Source organism: Mus musculus, chromosome 2 (assembly GCF_000001635.26).
Source record: "Mus musculus strain C57BL/6J chromosome 2, GRCm38.p6 C57BL/6J".
NCBI lineage: Eukaryota > Metazoa > Chordata > Mammalia > Rodentia > Muridae > Mus > Mus musculus.
Window position 1 is genome coordinate 131125028 of NC_000068.7, and position 21060 is coordinate 131146087.

At 51.7% G+C, this 21060-nt stretch overlaps 1 protein-coding gene across 3 annotated transcripts; it reads left to right on the forward strand.

Moving 5' to 3' along the window:
* The first annotated feature begins 2384 nt into the window (after positions 1-2384).
* Positions 2385-20958, forward strand: Hspa12b (heat shock protein 12B). Of its 3 annotated transcripts, NM_028306.3 has the most exons (13): positions 2385-2487; positions 9036-9095; positions 10768-10865; positions 11913-12037; positions 13402-13588; positions 13954-14058; positions 14378-14494; positions 15872-16046; positions 16805-16891; positions 17623-17727; positions 17826-18084; positions 18595-18698; positions 19539-20958. In NM_028306.3, the coding sequence occupies exons 2-13, from the start codon at positions 9053-9055 to the stop codon at positions 20189-20191; spliced, it is 2058 nt and encodes a 685-aa protein (NP_082582.1). In that variant the 5' UTR covers positions 2385-2487; positions 9036-9052; the 3' UTR covers positions 20192-20958. The 3 variants fall into 3 exon arrangements, with proteins under 3 accessions (NP_082582.1, XP_006500308.1, XP_011238095.1); XM_006500245.4 differs by lacking the exons at positions 2385-2487; positions 9036-9095 and having other exon boundaries at positions 10839-10865; positions 13954-15508; XM_011239793.3 differs by lacking the exons at positions 2385-2487; positions 9036-9095; positions 10768-10865; positions 11913-12037; positions 13402-13588 and having other exon boundaries at positions 13966-14058; positions 14148-14494.
* The last annotated feature ends 102 nt before the right edge of the window (positions 20959-21060 follow it).

Below are 21060 nucleotides of genomic sequence, written 5' to 3' on the forward strand. Positions count from 1 at the left end.
AATTCTGTCTATTGGCCCTTAGCATCAATGGGCTTAGAGAGCAGAATAGCATGCCTTAAGTATTAATGTTACCTTCTACCCTAAAACTGCCTGCTTCTTTGCCATGTCATGGGTGCCAGGAGCAAGGAGCTCTGCTCTGCATTCCGAACCCAAAGATTCTCCTTAAATACCTATGTGATGGTACCTGGGGCTAGGAGCATTCTAAGCAAACACAGCATCCGAAGTGAAATACAACGGCCTCGTTTCTTCTAAAGGCTGGGAGAAGAGAGGGATGGTGGTAAGGAAGCCATCACCAGGGCTAGCCCAGGTGGAGCAAATGTTCAGAAGCTCAGGTCTGTGTCTGAGGGACATGAGAGGTGCCGGAGACTGTCCTGGGAAGGACAGTTAGGAACACTGGCCAAGGGTAGTACATGCTTGGAATTATGGGATCTCCTGTGGGTTTGGCAGGAAGAGAGTGGGATTGGTGGCAAGATGGGCAGGATTTCTGGGTTTGAAAACTCACCAGATACAGATTAGAAACCAGAAGGGTGGGCCTGGAAGAGAAGGCACCCGCTGGAAGGGGAGGCTGTGAGCAGAGCCTCAGGGAAGGACCAAAGAAAGACTAGAGAAGGCCTGAAAAGCAGAAGGCAAACTCAGAGCTGACCAGAGGAGTCAGAACCCCCCCCCCCAGGACAGTGGGTAGGCCCACAGTGGCACTAGAGAAGAGCAGGGGGAGAAAGGAGGACCCATCAAGGAGAAGGACAGGACAGGCATTCAGCAGGTCCTTCATCCACGCCCATTGGGCCCAAGCTTTCTATGGTGACAGAACCAAACCTCTAACATGGATCGAGGATTCTTGTGAACCATCTGCTGCCCTCTGTGTAGACGGTTAGGGTTAGGGTTAGAGTTAGGGGTAGGGGTAGGGGTAGGGATAGAGTTAGGCTTGGTTTTAGGCTTAGGCTTAGGCTTAGGCTTAGGCTTGGGCTTGGGAAAGCTGAGCAGAGGTGGGACAGTGACTGAGGAGGAGTGAAGCAGGACCCAGGGCAGAGATGGAGCCACATGAGGGAGTGCCATCAGGCCACCACCTGAGCTGGGGATCTGCAGCTGTGGCCCAGGGGGAATTGGATGCTTGAAACAAAAAACAAGAAGCAGGTGTGTGGGAGAGTCGGACCCTGAAGGAGGTCAAGCCCCTAGAGGCCTCTGCAAAATGTCTTGTCAGCGAACAACTAGGCACACCCAGGGGGCCTCCCCCTTCTCTGAGAAGGGGTTGGGGGAGGGGCTGTGAGGGCTGCAACTGGGATATAAAGTGAGTAAATTAATTTATCGATTAATTAAAAAAAAGTCTTGTCACACATACCCTAACAGCCAAATACACACAGACACGAGATACAGTGTCACACACATACTGCACGGGTGCCTCTGTCCTCAGTCAGGCAGGGAAACCTGCTGGCTGGACACCTTGCTGGGACAGACACACCCCTCCAGCCCTGACCTCGGTCAGAAAGCCCTCTGGGACAGCAGATATGACAGTATGGGCAGCAAGCCCTAGGGAAGGGACACATTTTCTCTGGGCACAATGAGAGAACCTAGGCAGACCAGGAGGGAAACCGAGGTCTGGCAAAGGGTGACATGGCAGAGAACAAAAGCAGCTCCCCTCCTTGTCCGCTGCTGGGTCTAGGGGAGCAGGTCACAAGGAGGTAAGGTCTGCAAGCATCTGGGGCCTTTGTGGGGCACAGGGACCAGAGGACTTGACAGATCCTGGGAGTACAGGGCAGGGTAAGTCAGCTCCGGACAGAGCTCAGGCAAGCACCTGACCATCAGGGCTTCCCCTACAAGTCTCCTGACTTAAGCCAGAACCTGGCATCACCAGGAGGTCCTGGGTTGATACAAGAAGGCCGTAAGCCTCATTCGAAAGGTTGAGGACTTCTCACTGTTGAGGCAAATTGGGAGGTCTCCAGTCAGGCCTGAGGTCCCAGCCTGGAAACCTAGCTTCTGCCTTCACCCTAAGTTCAGACAATCGGGGACGAAAAAGTGTTGAGGAGACTGCAAAGACCTAGGACAGGGTCACCCTTCGTAGGGGACTAGACTCTGGGCAGCAGATGCCAAGGCCCAGCACCAGGGAGGGCAGCTGGGGAAATGCGAGCAGCAAAAGGTCTTTGAGGGTCTGGAATTCTCCGCACACCCTGCTCCTCCCCCTCTGCCTTCTCCCATCCCACCCCCCTGTGCTGCTGCCCTCTGAGCAGGGGAGGCACCGCTGGCCCGCTGGCCCGCAGTGCTGCTGTGTTGTGAGGGAACTGGGAGGGGCTCGGGCTGGGCCCCCTCGGCTGAGCCCCGCGCAGGCAGGCCCCGCCCCGGCTCGCACATCTGGGCGGCGAGTGCGGCCATCCGGCCTGGGGGAGGGTGCAGAGACGGGCCTGGTGCACGTTGAGGTCCACTGTAAGCTCCGCTGCGGGACTCTGAGCTAGCACCCAGGCGACAAGACCCGGAGGAGCTGTCCGAGGGGCGGAGGTGAGCTGGGGAAGGACCTCTGGGCTTCCCAGAGAGTTGCAGAGGCTGCCCTGGGGAACTGTGAGCCCACTGGCTGGGTGGGGGCAGATCTGCAAGCTCCTCGAGGAGGCGAGGAGGCGGGCCCGCTGGCCTGGACAGGGGGAGGCAACTGAGCTCTGGCTCCTACCTGGGGCTATGGAACCCCACTGGAGTTTTAGTCTGGAGAAACCGCTGCAGGGGAGGTGGGGTGGAGCCTGGCAGGAGAGTCGTTGTGGACTAGGGCCTGCTCACTTAACCAGTTGTGGGGACCTGCTGCCTAGGCCAGAAGTGAGACAAGGGGTTGGATGTATTTGTGTCAAGAATTGCCTCAGGAGACGCCAGTCACTGAGACCCAGGGATGTGGGAGAGCGTCAGGGTGATCAGGATGTCAATATTCCAGAGACCTCAGGTTTCTCTCAAAAGGTGGGAATCCAAGTTGGGTGGGGTCTGAGCTTCTATAAGGTTAGAGGAGTTATCTGTGGAGTAAGTCTGTCGATGGAGGAAAGAGAAGAAAGGAACACTTATGCAGACTTCTGGAGCCATGGAGAGTGAAAAATTTCGTTGGAGAGAGCGGTCATGGATGAATGGGCATTAGGTGTTGGTGGAACAGAGATTGTGAACTAGTTATTGCCCTGATGATGGATGATTAGGTTACCCAGAGGGGTGGTGCAGGCATAAGGAGCAAAGCTGAGGCAGAGAGGGACCACCCATGGCCATTCCCATCACCCATAGCCATCACAGGAGGGAGTGGCCGCCTCACTCCACAGCCTTTTCCTGGTCCCCTCTCCTTGAAGTCATCTCCTCATAGGGTGGGGCAGCCTTTTGGGTGCCAGTTCTGATCTGATCCTGTGGCCCCAGTTGACCGTAGCCTGCTGACAGTCCTGTTGCAATAAAGGGCTGGCAGGGTGCTAGGCTGAGAGGCAGGGTCCCCGAGAAGAATGTTAAGATCTGAGTGGGTTCTTTGTTCTCATGAGCATCATGTAGAAACAGGAAGCCCAGCAAGACACACCTGCAGATTTCTGGAGATCACAGGAACGCATCCTAATCACCCCACGCAACAAGAGACCCTTGGAGAACTGTGTCCATAGGGCAAAAGAATTCTAGGCTACTGTGAGATCTGGAGAAGTCTCTGAGTTCCCACTTGGCCACACCCAGTCCTGGTCTTCAATGACTGACAGACCTTGTCTGTCAGACAGCACTCAGGGATGTAGGTCAGGGTGAATCTGAAGAGTCAGAGTCATGAGGCCAAGAGTTAAGAGCTGCCCATAGGCAGGGCTAAATGGGTCTGGGTCTGGATTTGGCATGCAGTTTTTTTCACTGGGAAATGGGGTGACTTTCTGTAAACCAACTTATTCTACTCAGTGACTCTCAAACTCAGATGTTGGCACTGTGAAATTAGAAAGTCCCCGGGATGGGGGTCTGCCTCCATCTGCTTCCAACTCTGTACACTGGCCTAGCTGTTGGGAGCTAAGTTGTCCCAAGCCCTCAGTCAGCATTCTCCTCGAGTGTTTTTGAGTGCATATGCATGGTGCAGTGAGAAGGTCTTGAAGATACACGGGGCACATGTGTATCTTGCACAGCAGGTCCTTTACCACCACCTCTTAGGGACCTGTGGAAACTCTGTCACAATGTGTTTCAGTTCCTAACTCTGTCAAAAAGAACTCAGGGTATGTACAATAAAATTCCCAGTAAGACCCAGTACTAATCCACAGAGAAGCAAAGGTCACTGTCCACACATGCCTAGCTCCCTGCCTCTTCCTGCACTTGTCATAGCTGGACTTGGTCCTTACAAGCCCAGTGTTACCCATTACACTGAGGTACAGAGAGGTGACACACTCAGGTCAGGTGCCATAGTGGGCCATAGTGGGAGGCACAGGCATCTACTTGTGACATGGAATTAAGCCTTAGATTAACAACTCAGTCTTTGTCCCTTGGAAGTTCAAAGTTATTTTCCACCTTCCAATAAGCGTGGCCCAGAAAATCCATCCATCCATCCAAGTGGTTCTCAGCACCTAGCTCAAGTCTATGACAAATGCTCACTCAGTACGTGTTGCAGTGGACTTTGATGCAGCAACATGCCAGTAAATACAGTCAGTTCTCTAAGAAAGAGAAAAGCCTGATTCGTAGTTTTTGCCAATTTCTTCAGTGTAAATATTCCTAGCATGGCTGCTTTCGAGCTAACATCACTTTGTAAGTAGATGTCCAATAAAGTTCCATTGTCAGCTCTGGAGAGTTTGTGGTATCCAGCTAAAGCGGACCCTCTCGCCCTGAGCTGGGCTCTGCCCTGACTCCCCAGGTTCTTACAGGTCCCTCCATTACCTCTGCCTTTTCTCGGCATCATCCCAGAGTCACAGCCCTCATCCTTGAGAGCAGCCTCTTCGAGAGTCTAGAAATCTCCATGGTGCTGACCACACAGGTATACCCTGGATAGACAGGAGTCTACGAGAATCTGGCTGCCTTTCCATGATGGGTGTGTTCAGATGGTGTGTGAGCAAGGGTGTGCATGGGTGTGCCGCTGCCGGGCTCTGTGTCTGCCTGTGTTCTGTTAACAAAACTTCCTGATACAGAGAGCAGCCTCCACCTTTGTTTAAAGGAGTAGCCAGACTCACAGATAAGAGCAGTCACCCATGTTTTGCAGGCCACCAAACATGAAGAACACTTGAATGTTAATTAAATGATAAGGAGAATCTGAATTACCCTAGAAATCTCATTAAAATATAGGTTCTGGTTGGCAGTGATGGCCCATGCCTTTAATCCTAGCACTTGAGAGGCAGAGGTGGGCAGATCTCTGAATTTGAGGCCAGCCTGGTCTACAGAGCAAGTTTCAAGGCAGCCAGAGCTATACAAAGAAACTGTCTCAGAAAGAAACAAGAAAGAAAGAAAGAAAGAAAGAAAGAAAGAAAGAAAGAAAGAAAGAAAGAAAGAGAGAGAAAGAGAAAGAAAGAAACAAAGAAAAAAAGAGAAGGAAGGAAGGAAGAAAGAAAGAAAGAAAGAAAGAAAGAAAGAAAGAGAAGGAAGAAGAGAGAGACAAAGAAAGAGAGAAAGAGTAAGAAAGAAAAGGAAGAAATAAAGAAAAGGAAGGAAGAAAGAGAAGGAAGAAGAGAGAGACAATGAAAGAGAAAAGAAAGAGAAAGAAAGAAAGAAAGAAAGAAAAGAGAGAGACAAAGAAAGAAAGAAAGAAAGAAAGAAAGAAAGAAAGAAAGAAAGAAAGAAAGAAAGGGAAGGAAAGGAAGGAAGAAAGAAAGAGAAGGAAGAAGAGAGAGACAAAGAGAAAGAAAGGAAGAAAGAAAGAAAGAAAGAAAGAAAGAAAGAAAGAAAGAAAGAAAGGAAGGAAGGAAGGAAGGAAGAAAGAGGGAGGGAGGGAGGGAGGGAGGGAGGGAGGGAGGGAGGGAGGGAGGGAGGGAGGGAGGGAGGGAGAGGGAGAGCTGTTTGGACTCAGCAGGTCAGCAGTGGAGTCTGCATTACCACAAGCCCCTGGATAGGACAGTGCTGCTGGTGCTGCTGGACCCAGACCACACTGAGTAACAGAACTACTGCTGAGTTGGAGGAACTTGCATAGGGCTTGGGCCTAGACTCTAACAAGTTCAAGCTCAAATACCTCCCATGTTAGGAACCAAACTATAACCATGGCTTATAATAATTATATTTATAATCTAATAGTAATTAATACATAACCATGGGCCATAAATCAACTCGGACCAGCAAGCTGGCTCGTGAGGTAAAAGCACACCAACCGGACAACTTAAGTTGATCCCTGGAGTTCACGGAAAGCTGGGAGGGGAGACAGGACTCCTAGAAGTTGTCCCCTGTGACCACAGACGTGTGTGCCCCATATTTAACTTCTCCCCTCCAAAATAATAATTAGAAATTTTAAAATGTGTTTTAAAATGAAAATTCATGAACACATAACCTTCCTTGCTTCCATCCAGGTCCTCATGTCTGCCCTTCTTGGCCAAGCTTGTCTGGTCTCATTTGCTCAGCTTTATCTGGGGTTATCTGTCTAGGGCCAGGAGGACAGGTATTTGCTATCTTAAGGACTTCATTAAATTTTTTACTTATTTGTCTATTTTATTTGTGTGAGTATTCTACCTGCATGTGTGCCTGTGCACCACATGTGTGCCTGATGCCCACAGAAGTCAGAGGAGTGCTGGATCTCCTGTAGCTGGAGTTGTGAGAGCCACCGTGTAGGTGCTGAGAACAGAACCCAGGTCCTCTATAAGAACACAAATGCTCTTAACTGTTGGGCCATCTCTCTAGTTTGTTTAAAGACTTCTTAAAATCATGTAGCCTCACCCTCTTCTCTTGCTGGGCTTGTCATGGTCCTCCCTCAGCCTACTTCCACATGCCCAGCCTCCAGGTGATCTTTCTCCTCCCTTCCCTCCCATTCTTCCTTCTAGACTCCCATGGCAACGCCTCTCTAACGCATACCTCCAACTCACAGACTTCTCCCCATCCCCAGACTATATATCTGATTGCTTGGTTTTTTACCTCCATTCGAAACTGTACCCACACTCTGCCCCTTTCTGCTGTCAGCCAGGCCTGCAGCCTGTCTTCTTTATCTTCCCCTCCATCCCCCAGCTAAAGGCACACAAATCTTCTCCTATGGCTCATTTAACAGATATGATTAGTTCTGCTGATTCAAACCACTGCCCCTGAAATGTCCCCACTCATTCTGAGGTGCACATTCACTGTCACCTTGTAGCCTGGAGACCCATGGCGACCAGGCTGGTTTCCCACCTCCACATGTTCTCCTGCAGCCAGAGGCACCAAACTGCAAAAGTGGTCATGCTCCATCTGACCCTGAAACTTCCAAACCTCCAAGATTTCCTGTTGCCCTTCACATTAAAACCGAGTCTAAAGGAGGGCCCAGCCCAGGTCTCTCCCACAGTGACGTCATATTCACATCCTTACTATGCCTGGCATTGTCAACCTTACTTTCTGATGCTTGTCTGATCACGGTCACCTGAGTCTCCAGAACAGGTACAGATCACAATTTCCTGAACCATAGCAGTTGATCCCATTCTGAGGATTCCTGACTAAACAGATCATATGAAAATTCGGCAACAATAAGTTTACCGAATGCTCAATGACCAAAATTTACTTCAAAATGAAAATCTGAATGAATCTGCTTGTCTCTGGCAGTGCTGGCCCACAGCAGCCTTGGTCCTGAAGACGCGGCTCCCTTTGCATGCCCGTCCACCACGAGTTGCTAGTGAAAGCTGACAGAAACACCTCAGTTCAGATTAGAGGCTGTTCTGAGATAGGAGTAACAGTGTTTTTACTGTACATACAAAATTGTGTAACTCTTACATGACTCCTTATAGAAACATGCTGGTTTAATTACAGAAAACAAAGACTTTTAACATTCTACCAGCTTCCCTCACGATAAACATCACTGGATTGTATTAAGTTAGAAAAAAATTGGTGGGTTTCTTTTGTTGTTTTTGCTTTTTAAAGGATGTTTGATTTTTATGACTTTTTACTTCATGTATAGCTATTTTTGCCTGCATGTGCCTATCTGTGCATCACTTTCATGCCTGGTGCCCCCAGACGCCAGGAAAGGGCGTCGGATTCCCCCGGAACTGGAGCTACAGGCGGTTGCGAACTGCCGTGTGGGTGCTGGGAATTGACCCCTCTCCTCTGAGAGCAGCTGTTAAGCACTGGGCCGTCTCTCCAGCCATGATGATGTCTGATTTTAAAGATCACTGCTTGAGTTGCTGAGCTGAGTTTCATTGAAAATAAATAAATGAATGAATTTTGACTTGAGATTAGAACAGAATTTCCTGCAGTTTCTGAAATGGAATTAAAAAATACTTCTGTCATTTTGTCCTGTGTACTTAGGTGAAGCAGTGTGCTTAGCTTGACCATTATAAAATCAAAATATCAGTCAACTCTGACAAATGTTGAAGATGCTTTACATCCTGCAATATCAAATGTTCAGCCAATATTTATTTATGTATTGGTTTTCTTGAGACAGGTGTCATGTATCGTAGACTACCCTTCAACTTGATCTGTAGCTAAGGTGAACCTGCATTCCTGATCATCCTGTGTCCACCTTACAAGTGCTGAGAGTAGAGGCATGAGCCACCGTGCCTCTCTATGATTTAATTTTCTATGTAAAAAAAGAAGCAAGCATATTCATCTCATTACTATTCAAATTTTTCCATCCATCTTTAGTAAGTGATGAAAATATGTGTGCATATGAGTGTGTGTGTGTGAGTGTGTATACATACATACATGTAGTTCCTACAGAGCAACCATCACTTTTGAGCAAGCCTGGCCTATAGAGACTGAGCTTTAAACGATAGAAAGGAATTTGATTAGGTATGATAACAGAATTGTTAGGTGGTTTTCAAAAGGTGGTGACACCTTTATCTCCAAGAGAGACACTCTCGAGAGTTTCTAGGAGAAATGGTATGATGCCGAGGATTAGTGTCAGGGGACTCTGGAACAGAGTAAAGAAATAGCAGGGATAGTGAAAGAGCAGCGGAGAAGGAAGTCTCATTTTGCTTGTTTGTTCTTGTCCACAGCTACAGAGACTGCAAGGATGCTGACTGTCCCGGAAATGGGCCTGCAAGGGCTGTATATCAGTAAGACCTCTTCTGCTCATCCCACCCACCACCCCACTTGCCTCCGAATGCAGACTACAGGCTGCTGCCCCTGTTGCCTCTCTCAGCAGAGGTTCCTGAGAGCCATTCTATAAATTCCACTGTGTGTGTGTGTGTAGTGTGGTGTGTGCACATGTGCATGCACATGTGTGCAGGGGTGGCCTATATATACAAAGTATCTGTTCAGAGACCTCTGAGTGTGTGCACATGCATCCTCTTGTCTGTATGAAAAGGCCTGGCATATGCTTTGTGCAAGTGTCTGCATGGGACCCTTTGTGAGTGTGCAGGTGGATCCTTGTGCACAGCACAGCACCTGTGTGATGTGAGTGGTCTGCAGGCAAGCCTGTGTGCTCTGAACCCCACACATCTGCTCTCATCTGAGTGTAGGCTTTATGCTCTCTGCAGGGTGGAAGGCCAGCAGGCAGGAGGAACACTCCTCAGGAAGTCCATTCACAAAGACCTGGTGGGCTGGGCCCTTCCTTCCTGCCTCCCTTCCCAGGATCAAGCCACAGCAACTGCCTCTTACATTAGAGCTGACAGCAGGGCCTAGTCTGTACTGGACGCCCAAGGGAGGGGATGTTGAACTGTAGTCTTCCTGACCCTGTTCCTCTGGTACCCAGACACACTGCAGCTGTGCCCAGGCACTTTGTACAGACCCACACATAACATGCCTCGGCTATCACAGGACCACTGCCAAGGATCACTTGGTTGGGCTGAGAGAGCACAGCCTGCGGTGGCCCAGGATACAGCCAATCAGACCCACTGACAAGGGTCTTTGTGCCGGACCCCGCCACTTCTGTTGCCAGCCTTCCTAGCCCCATCCATTGATATCAGGGTCTCGGCACCATCCCATCCTATGACCCTTAGCAAAACTTAACATGATGGTGGCTAGTGATTTGGTAGACAGGTGTCCCGCTAGGCTGGCCTTTCTGTCCCACAAGTGTTTGAGTCAAACCAGACCTGAGACCCTCCTGGAGACTGCTCTGCTTCCCAGCCCCGGCCTGGCCCTTCAGGGCGCTCTCAGAAACCCTCCTGCCCCCAGTGCTAATGTGAGTGTATGTGTGTGTGCTGAGACAGGAAATCAAAATTCCTGGTGCTGTGGATATCCCGAGACACAGAGTTGGGCTGGGAGTAGGTGCTGCCTTCCCCTCTGGTCCTGTTTGTTCCTTTGGGGGGTGGGGAAGCTCCCTCAAGTCCTGATTAGGACCATGTGGCCCAACTTAATAGCAGAAAGGAACAGCCAGCCTCTGGGCCAAATGTCCCATGTCACAGCATCTGTAGTTCCCGTTAGTCCTGCTACAGGAGCCCACCTGCCCATCGCTCCTGCCTGCTCATCTCTAGACTCTGTCTTTCACTACAAAATGCTTCCATGCCTCTCCTGTTCCTCTCTGTGCTTAAAGGGGAATTGGGAAGCTATGCCCAGGTGATATATAAGTCAGCATCCAGGGAGACGGTTACTTCTGGCTAATCCAGGCAGGCACAGAGACTCTAACCCTGTGTCATGTATGCCCTTCCTACCCACCCCCTCCAGTCTTACTTCCTGAGCAAAAGGCCCTTAGCCTCAGCCAGGCTCAGTGAGAACAGATAGAAGAACCCTTATTCCAGACTCCTGCCTCCCAGATTGTTCTGGGGTGACGACCTCTCTCTCCTACAGGCTCTAGCCCAGAGAGGTCCCCGGTGCCCAGCCCTCCCGGCTCCCCGAGGACCCAGGAAAGCTGTGGTATCGCTCCCCTCACGCCTTCACAGTCTCCAGTAAGCCCTGACTGGAGGGGAATTTGGGTGGTAGTGGTATGGATGGTATGGAGGAGGGCGGTGCCTGGCGGAGCGGTGACAGAGACAAGGCTGGGGAAGTGTGATAAGGAAAGAGCCTCCCTGTCCCTGTTCCTCTGGCACCCAGACACACTGCAACTGTGCCCAGGCACCTCCACATACATACCTGGCTTATCACAGGACCTCTGTCAGGGATCACTCGGCTGGTCTAGTGATTGTGCCCCCCCCCCCCCGCCCCCAAAGCCTTGGGCTCTAGATGTAACAATGAGGGAGCACTGAAACAGAAGCTCTAAACTTGCTCCGACTGCTCTTTGTAGCAGGATGGCTCCCGGAAGCCCCTGTAGTTGACCTGTTTGGGCAAGCATGTGACTTTTCTAGGCCCTCAGAGGGCTACTTCTGCCAACCAGGGCCTAACAGACTCTAAATCCCATCGCAGGGAGATGTATAGTGTTTAAAATGTTTAGAAACTGCACAGTTGAAGTTTCTAAGACATGGCCTCTCTCTCCACGGCTTTCTTGGGTTATATTTCTTGGGTTACCTCCCCTACATGGCTTTGTCCTGGTCATCCAGCTTGGTGTCCCTCTTGTTCGCAGGGAGCCCAGACCTAGCTTGGGAGAAAAGTGCAGACAACTCTACACAGGGATGGGGCCTTCTGCTCTTCCAGTTTGTGTTATAAAAACAGGAGGTCAAAGATGCACATCCATATATTAGAAGGCAGCCCAGAAAAGCAAATCGCTCCCAGCTGGGGCAAGGCTAGTAGCAGGCTGTGAAATGGCTGAGGGAGTCTGGGCAGAAGTCAGGTGAACTGGAGCTAGAGAGCAGTCACTCCAACTCCAAACTGTCATGGCTACCTGATAGGCCTTAGACCTTCAGAGCTGGGAGCACATGGCCGGGTCTCAGCCTGGAGGTGGGCTTTAAAACCAGGAAGGAGTGCCAGTGGGACTGGGACAAAGCTGCTTTGGGCCACAGGCAGTGAAGAGGAGGCAGTTCTGTTAGCTGTTGTCTGACTTTTAGGTCTTGTACTTGCAGAAGCCAGAGGCCCGAGCTCTACAGCAGGCTTCCTTCTCTGTGGTTGTGGCCATCGACTTTGGAACCACATCCAGTGGCTATGCCTTCAGCTTTGCTAGTGACCCTGAGGCCATTCACATGATGAGGTATGGGCAGCTCGACTGGGAGACTGGGCTGAAGGAGGGACTTCAAATTCTGGTATAGGCCTGCTCTTAGAAATAATCATGGGACAGGGGGCTGAAGAGATGGCTCAGCGGTTAAGAGCACCAACTGCTCTTCCGAAGGTCCTGAGTTCAGATCCCAGCAACACAGAAAGGGATGTGGTGGCTCAAAACCATCTGTAACAAGATCTGAGGCCCTCTTCTGGTGTGTCTGAAGACAGCTACAGTGTACTTAGATATAATAATAAATAAATCTTTTTTTAAAAAATCATGGGACAGGGTCTTATCAGAGCCCTTTGCATATCTCTAGGACTCCTCATTAGCCAAAAGGCTAAAGACTAGACCTCGAGTCCGAGCTTCAGCCTTGTTTGGAGTACTCCTACCCACTACAGGAAGGTTGCATTTCATGAATTTATTTTTATTTGCAGGGCTGGACATCAAACCCATAGCCACAAACATGCTACACAGTGGTCTTGGACTATAACCCCAATCCAGAGCTTTAATTTGGGGGTATATGTTTTAACTGTGTGTAGATATGTATAGTGTGTATTTGTGCATATGCATATTAAGGCCAGAAGCTAACGGGTATCTTCCTCTGTCATTCTGCTCCTTGTTTTATTGACACAGGGCCTCTCACCTATGGACTAGACTAGGCTGGCTGTGGAGCTCTGGAGACCCACTGATCCCCACGCCCCACCCCTCCTCCCAGTGACAGGGTTATAGATGCCATCATGCCCAGCCTAGGCTCCAAAAATAATAGGAAGGAAGGGAAGGAGGGAGGGAGGGAAGAAAAAAACAAAGGAAGGAGTCATAAAAGACCTTGAAGTAATTTGGCCTTGAAAAACAACCTTGAGGACTACACAGTGACTGGCCTAGAGATGGCTTCTGCTTGGGTCCCAGGAAAATACACCAGGAGGCCAGGCACAGGCTATTGAACAATAGCTTGTTGTTGCTCATAATACTTTTGAGGAGAGGTCAAATGGGGCACCCTGCCCAGAGGTCTCTCAGAGCCCTTGGATAATTGGGATCTCAGGGACAGCATTGATAGAGGGATTTAAATAGGCACCTTTCGATTTTCATGAGACCCTAAGAGATATGTACTATTATTATTCAGGGGGGTGGGGTTGAGAAATGGTGTCACTCTCTAGTCTGGGCTGGCAGTCATTCCTCCTCAGCCTCCCGAATGCTGGGATTACAATCACACTCCCACTTCCAATATTTTCATTTTACAGATGGAAAAAAGTCCAGGGAAGTTATGTCCTGCTCTTGGTCACACAACTGACCCCAGGGCCAGCACCCAACTGAAAGAAGGTTGCCTCTGGCTCCCCTGACTGCCTTTGTCTTCACAGGAAATGGGAGGGAGGGGACCCAGGCGTGGCCCACCAGAAGACCCCCACTTGCCTGCTGCTGACCCCAGAAGGCATCTTTCACAGTTTTGGCTACACTGCCCGTGACTACTACCACGACCTAGACCCTGAGGAGGCTCGGGACTGGCTCTACTTTGAGAAGTTTAAGATGAAGATTCACAGTGCCACTGTGAGCCCATGTGGCCATGCTCCTGCTAGGGAGGTGGAACTGAGAAGGGAGCAGACAGTGTTAGTGAAGAGCAGGACATAGCTAAAAGGCCAGAGGAATGAGCAGGACATAGCTAAAAGGCCAGAGGAATGGCCCAATTAGGGGCCAGAGGGTGGGGTAGCGGCAGGACAGAGGGCAAGACTCCCATTGTGGGTTTTGTGAGGATGGGTCAGGGGAGCAAGAGGCAAAACTAAAGACTAGGGGCAGAGTTGATGTGAGACAAAAGAGGATGAGAAGCAAGGGACAGGGGTGACTATTGGGAGGAACTCATCAGGAAACAGGGCAGCGCTATGGCTTCCTATAGAATGGCCCCGTGTCTCTGCCAGGATCTCACCTTGAAGACCCAGCTCGAGGCGGTAAATGGGAAGAAGATGCTGGCTCTGGAAGTGTTTGCCCATGCCCTCCGTTTCTTCAAGGAGCACGCCCTTCAGGTGTGTTGCTCTTCCCAACCCACTGACTGGCATGGGGACACCCTAGCCCCCTATTCCCATCTTCTCCCCTCATCCCACCCTGTGTCCAGATGACGAGTGGCCACTGCCAGGTCACAGCCCATCTCCAGTCCCCTGTCCTGTCTCTTCGAACTTGGACTTGGGCCACCCAGCTTAAGGAAGGTCAGACTTCTCACTCCTACGATAGCTCTCCCCAAGTTGACAAGCCCTCACTGTGGCTTCATTAGTCCTTCCAGCTCCCAGGGAGAGCTGAAAATGATTCAGGCCATCCCCTTATCCCCCCACCCCACCCCCATTGCAGGAGCTGAGAGAGCAGAGCGAGTGTATGCTTGAGAAGGGTGCTGTGCGCTGGGTGCTGACAGTACCTGCCATCTGGAAACAACCGGCTAAACAGTTCATGAGAGAGGCCGCCTACCTGGTGAGAACTGTGCCCTACCCCCACCCAAGATGCTCCTGGGTGTAGCCCATACCTCATCTACCCTTCAAATTGGAGGACCACAAAATCGTTGTGTACAGATATTCACCATTCCCTTGCTGGGACTTGGGGGAGGGGCTGTCATCCCACCCCAGAGGGTGGGGGACACTGTAAAAACAAGAGCAACAGGACAAGAGGTATAGTCCTAGCAGAGCCCAAGATAAGGAGTACTGTTCATATAGTCTGTTGAAGATGGACTCTTGGAATGGGACGAAGGATGGAGGGAACGGGACCAGGAAGTTCTGAGCAAGGATGTAATCTTGCTGGAGTCTAGCTCCGGCCCTGTTTCACAGGATGCCACAGATAGACAGCTGTGGTGCTGAACTGGTCACAGTGAGGCTGTCTTCCAACCACAGAGAATGTGGGGTTCAGACACTACCCTCTCCAGTGGGGACAGAGAGGTCTCACAGAGCAAGTTGGGTTGCTTGGCTCTGCCCTTGGGGCCTTGAGGAACAAACCCCTAGGAGATTCAAAAGGTTATCTCAAGCCTACCTTGGGCCTCCTTGGGGATAGCAATATGCCTATAGCTGAGGGCCAGATGGGTGGCTATGGTTGTCCCTAGAAGGGAGGGACTTGAAGCACAGGGAGCCTCTCTGCAGGGTTCAGGTGTCCCCAGACAGAACAAACACGGCTGCCTGTTTACCTGCCCTGCTTCCTCTCACATTGCTCCTTGGTGCCAGCTCTGAAAGGTAGTCCTGGGCAGGAAGCCACCACTCCTACCTATCTTCCTCTTCCCAACCTGCTTAGAAATGCATGGAATTCCACAAAGTCTAAACTCTCTGGAGAGAGCCTTTGTCCCGCTGCAGGAAATGACAGACCCGGAGTGTTTCTCCCTACCCCACTGGCCTGTCACGGTGCCTGGAATTTCACTGTTTCCTTCCCGAGATAGCAGATTCTCTGGGAACAAAGTTCTCCTGGGAGTGGGACAACCTATGACCAATATCTGACAGCAGCCTGGTGAGCCCAGCAGTGCCCCACTGTCCCCTCCAGTCCACTGCACCCACCCACCCACCCATGCTAGAATTTCCCCAGTAACACCACAGCCAGCACTCGGGTAGCCAGCTCTGCCCCCGATATGGGAAACTTGCTGCCATACCATCTCCTGCTCTGTAGCCTTTGACTCCCTGGCCCTGGCCCTCCCTCCCGAGCCTGACTTCTCCGTGGTTGTGAGGCAGCTTCAGCTGTGTGCAGCATGAAGGGAACCTGGCAGGCTTAGCATAGATGGTGTGTGATAGGGGAAGAAGAGGTGAGAGCAGCCAGGCCCCAGAGCGCCATCTTATATGACTGTCTATGGTGCTGGCTACCACCTCTTATCCCCAGGCTGGCTTGGTGTCTCGAGAGGATGCAGAGAAACTCCTCATTGCCCTGGAGCCTGAGGCTGCCTCTGTCTACTGTCGGAAACTTCGCCTGCACCAGCTCATGGACCTGAGTAGCCGGACTGCAGGCCGTGGGCGCCTGGGTGAGCGGAGGTCTATCGACTCCAGCTTTCGACATGGTAAGCTGCCCCAGGGTTACTGCCTCATGCTGGGTTTGATGGCAAGTGCCCTTGGAAGGTCAGAGAGTCAAGGAAACTGGAGGTTCTATGTAGGATGAAGAAGAGGGAGTCATCGTCCTGAGGGAACCCAAGCAGAGGCAGAGGCAGAAATGTCCCTGGTAGACTTGAGGGATGGGGGAGGGGAGGGTGGTGCAGGGGGAGGCCACTGCCCTGGCTCCAGGACCTTAGGTTGAGGACAATCTCCCTTTTGACCAGGAAAGCAGAGTCTGAGGGCCAGGGAGACACAAACTGCCTTGGGGGCAGGTGTTCAATGGACACTAACAAGGGGACAGGCTGGGCCCCAACCTGCTCTTCAGAGGCTTTTCTTTAAACAGCCACCCTTCAACTGTTACCCCACACATCAGCCCTGTCCCACCCTGACCCTCAGTGGCCAACGTTCTTGCAGCCAGACCCAGGCACTGAGCCCAAGGACAACTGTAGTCAGTGTTGGTCTTCCTCCTAAATGTGATCTCCCTGGCAGGGAGCGGCCCCAAGCCCTGAACTTACTTCCCTGGGACACTTGGAGACATGTACCACCCAGGATTCTTCGAGGTCACTTGGGCCTGATTGTACCAAGGTCTACTCTTCTGGATCACAGAAATGCTTCTAGTGCCTGGGGCTTGGGGTCATTCTTGTTGCAGTGCTCTGGACAGCTGTGGTAAGGACAGGGTTGAGGCTGATAGCTCCTAACCTCACTCTCTTGCTGTGCCCAACCTCAGCCCGGGAGCAGCTGCGTAGGTCTCGCCACAGCCGAACTTTCCTGGTGGAGGCCGGTGTGGGAGAGCTGTGGGCAGAGATGCAAGAAGGTGAGGCAGCAGGGTGTGAAGGAACACCTCAGACCACCCAGAGAACCTTTGGGGGCCTGGGGCAAGGGTACATTTGTGAAGCTTACCCCTTCCCTCAGTCCGCTGCACCCCATCCTACTCACAGCTGCACCCCTAACTCATTCCTTCAGGAGATTCGGTTCCATGTTCAGCCCTCAAATCATCCCCCTTGCACACTCTGCATCTTTATTTGGGAGCTTGAGATGAAGCCCTCCAGCTCCTTCCCCTTTCCACACTGTCTCCCAGAGCTGTGCTTGGAACCTGGAGCAGGGCTGGAGGCTGGGGTGGGGGCAGTGTAAGACTGAAGGTGAGAGACAGGCTCTTAAATTTTTAAAATTATCTACTTTACATTCCTACTGAAGCTCTCTCCTCACCTCCCAGTGCCCCCCACCTTCCCTCCCCTCCTCCACTCTTCCTCTTTCTCTTCAGAAAAGGGGAGCCTCCCACGGATATCCACCAGCCTTGACATATCCAGTTGCAGTAAGACTAGGTGCATCTTCTCCCATTGAGGCTGGACAAGGCAGCCCAGGAGGGGGAAAGGGTCCTAAAGGCAGGCAACTGCTCCGCTGCTAAGAGTCCCACATGAAGACCAAGCTATATACAACTGCTACATATGTGTAGAGGGCCTAGTCCCATGCATGCTCCCTGGTTGGTGGTTCAGTCTCTGTGAGCCCCGACGGGCCCTTAATGTTCCCCTGTATTGACCGGCACAGGAGACCGCTACATGGTGGCCGACTGCGGGGGTGGCACTGTGGACCTGACGGTACACCAGTTGGAGCAGCCTCACGGGACCCTCAAGGAGCTCTACAAGGCTTCTGGCAAGTAGACCAGCAAGTACCCTTGCCGCCCAGCTCGCACAGGTCCCCTGGTGGCCTCTCTGGTAATGACACCCTCTCTATCTCCTACCCCGCTGCAGGCGGTCCCTATGGAGCAGTAGGCGTGGACTTGGCCTTTGAGCAGCTGCTCTGCCGCATATTCGGGGAGGACTTCATTGCCAAATTCAAAAGGCAACGGCCAGCAGCTTGGGTGGATCTAACCATTGCCTTCGAGGCCCGCAAACGCACGGCAGGCCCGCACCGTGCGGGGGCGCTCAACATTTCGCTTCCTTTCTCTTTCATTGACTTCTACCGCAAGCAACGAGGGCACAATGTGGAGACCGCCCTGCGCAGGAGCAGGTGGGCACAGGTTCACGAAGGCTCAGGCAGCGTTTGCTAATGTGGCCTGCTCTTGAAAGGGAGAGTCGTGGGCCCCAGGGTGGTTAATTACACACACATACACCATGCTAGACAGCCAGCGACAGGGGTGTGAATACTGGGTGGTAGGGCAGGTCCACCAGCAGTCAGGAATTGGCAGCCCAGAGTGGTGTCATAAGGGATAGAGGCTGCAAATTTAATCTTCCCCGTCCCAGCCCCATCACTCAATGTTCTTGGCTCCTCTGTTTTGAAGTAAGGGTAAGTTGTTCTGCCATCTCACGCATGAGTCGCATAAGCCAAGCAGACAGCAGAGTGGGATAGAGAAGAGTTTGTGTCCACCCCTTTATACACCATGCGAACAATCACATCTGCATTTCCTGTTGGGCATTCCCAACAGGATTTCCATGGAGCTATGGGTAGGGAACAAGGACCCCTGTCTAGAAGTGGCAGCAAACAGCGGGGGCCAACCTGTGTCTCCTTCACCACCCACAGTGTGAACCTCGTGAAGTGGTCCTCACAGGGGATGCTCCGGATGTCCTGTGAGGCTATGAATGAGCTGTTTCAACCCACGGTCAGTGGGATCATCCAACACATAGGTGAGTGCACGGAGCCCTACTCATCACCAACTTTAGGCTTGGGGAAAAAATTCTCTCCTTTATGCCTGGAAACCACCATACATCCTTACCCTAGGATGAATCCCAGAATCATCTATAGTATCTGGAACAAACAACATATGGTGATTAGTTCTGCCAAGCTAAAGGAGGCCTGGTCCCTCCATTTCCCCATTGTGTAAATGGGGTTAAATGAGCTGATAGTGTGTAGAGTGGACACTATCCTGGTCAGTGTGAATACATTCCTAGCCCTTTGCAGGATGAAGACGTAGCAAAGGAGTAGGGTGTTGGGGGCTGTCAGGACCACTGATGAGTGCCAGAAACCTTGGGTGCACGCCTTTAATCCCAGCACTCAGGAGGCAGAGGCAGGTGGATTTCTGAGTTCGAGGCCAGCCTGGTCTACAAAGTGAGTTCCAGGACAGCCAGGGCTATACTGAGAAACCCTGTCTCGAAAAAACCAAAAACCAAAAAAAAAAAAAAAAAAAAAAAAGGAGAGAGAGAGAGAGAGAGAGAAAAAGGTTACTAGTTAATACCTGGTTTTTAGGTATTAAAGTACCAGTGGGGCAAGGGCATGGTGGCACATGTCTTTGATACCAGCTCTCAGGAAGCAGAGGCAGGTGGATTTCTGTGAGTTTGAGGCCAGCCAGATCTACAAAGAGAGTTCCAGGGCAGCCAGGACTCTGTTACACAAAGAAACCCTGTCTTGAAAAACCAAACCAGAGTACTAGTGGAGGCAGCAGCAGAGATGGTGAAATGATGGGCCCTAGTGACTGTCTTCTTCCCTCTCTTTCTGAACCCCATCCCAAACCTGTCCCTGCCATGCAGAGATGCTGCTGGCTAAGCCTGAGGTGCAGGGTGTGAAGTTGCTATTCCTGGTGGGCGGCTTTGCGGAGTCGGCGGTGCTGCAGCACGCGGTGCAGGAAGCCCTGGGCACTCGTGGCCTGCGCGTTGTGGTCCCGCATGACGTGGGCCTCACCATCCTCAAGGGAGCAGTGCTCTTCGGCCAGGCACCCGGTGTGGTGCGAGTGCGCCGCTCCCCCCTCACTTATGGTGTGGGCGTGCTCAATCGTTTTGTGCCTGGCCACCACCCACCCGAGAAATTGCTGGTTCGGGATGGGCGCCGCTGGTGCACGGATGTCTTTGAGCGCTTCGTAGCAGCAGAGCAGTCGGTGGCCCTAGGAGAGGAGGTAAGGCGCAGCTACTGTCCTGCGCGCCCGGGCCAGCGGCGTGTGCTCATCAATCTGTACTGCTGCGCTGCGGAGGATGCGCGCTTCATCACTGACCCTGGTGTGCGCAAGTGTGGTGCACTCAGCCTGGAGCTTGAGCCTGAAGGCTGCCCGGAAAACACAGGCACATCCCCCAGCCGCCGTGAGATCCGTGCTGCCATGCAGTTTGGCGATACTGAGATTAAGGTCACTGCCGTGGATGTCAGCACCAATCGCTCTGTGCGGGCAGCCATCGACTTTCTTTCCAACTGAGGGTGCACCCTTCGGTGGGGACACAAGAACGTGCTAGTTTTCACAGCAGCACCCCTTTCTCGGGGTAAGGACACATGGAGACCCGCTTTAGGGCTGTGCCTTGATCACTGGAACACTAAAAGTCCCCTTACCCCAAGAGGCGAGGTGGTGTAATAGCTAAGAAGTTTGCTTAGAGGGTGAGCCTGGCTTGGCGAGTGTGTGACCACGAAGATAGACTGCAACAGAGGACTAAACACTGACCTGAACTTGAGGTTAGGTGAAGCTGCTGAGGAGCCACGGGGGTGGGGGTGGGATTGGGAGGGGGTGCAGAACCGGGACTGAAGGTTAGAGTTGGCTAACTTTGAGTTCAAGCCACAGGAAGCCCAAGAGAGTAATCTCATGCAGGGGGAGTAGGGAAGGGAGTGTTAGGCCCATGCTAGAGGGACAGGTGTGAGTAGCACCTTCCTGGAGGTGTGACTGTTAATTGTGGCTGCACTGCCACAGTGAAAGCAGTTTGGAGATGTGGACACAGCATGCTCAAAGGACCTACAGGAAAGCTATAAATGACTCATTTGCCCCCAACCCAGTCACAGGAGGACAGAGTTACTGTGGCAAGGGGGCGGGGGTTTCCAGCTCTGCCACATATCAGTATACCATTAGGAAATCTGACCAATCAGTTTCTCCAAGTGTGAAATGTCAGACATTTCCTGCCAACCATGGCGTAAGACAGCTTTCCCTGCCTGAGAACTTATCCTAAGGTGAAAATAAAGTTTGCAAGGTAAGGAAAAGAACAGCCTTCTAGAACTACCAGAGCAGGGACCTCCATAAGTGGGATTAGTGTATGAATAATAGAAGACGGTTGTCAGCTACACAGATCAAAGGGACATGGC

Coding starts and splice junctions, on each gene's coding strand:
- Hspa12b (NM_028306.3), top strand. CDS start 9,053: ATGCTGACTGTCCCGGAAATGGGCCTGCAAGGGCTGTATATCA. Junction 9,096..10,767: donor CCTGCAAGGGCTGTATATCA/GTAAGACCTCTT, acceptor TCTCTCCTACAG/GCTCTAGCCCAGAGAGGTCC. Junction 14,059..14,377: donor TCAAGGAGCACGCCCTTCAG/GTGTGTTGCTCT, acceptor CCCCCATTGCAG/GAGCTGAGAGAGCAGAGCGA.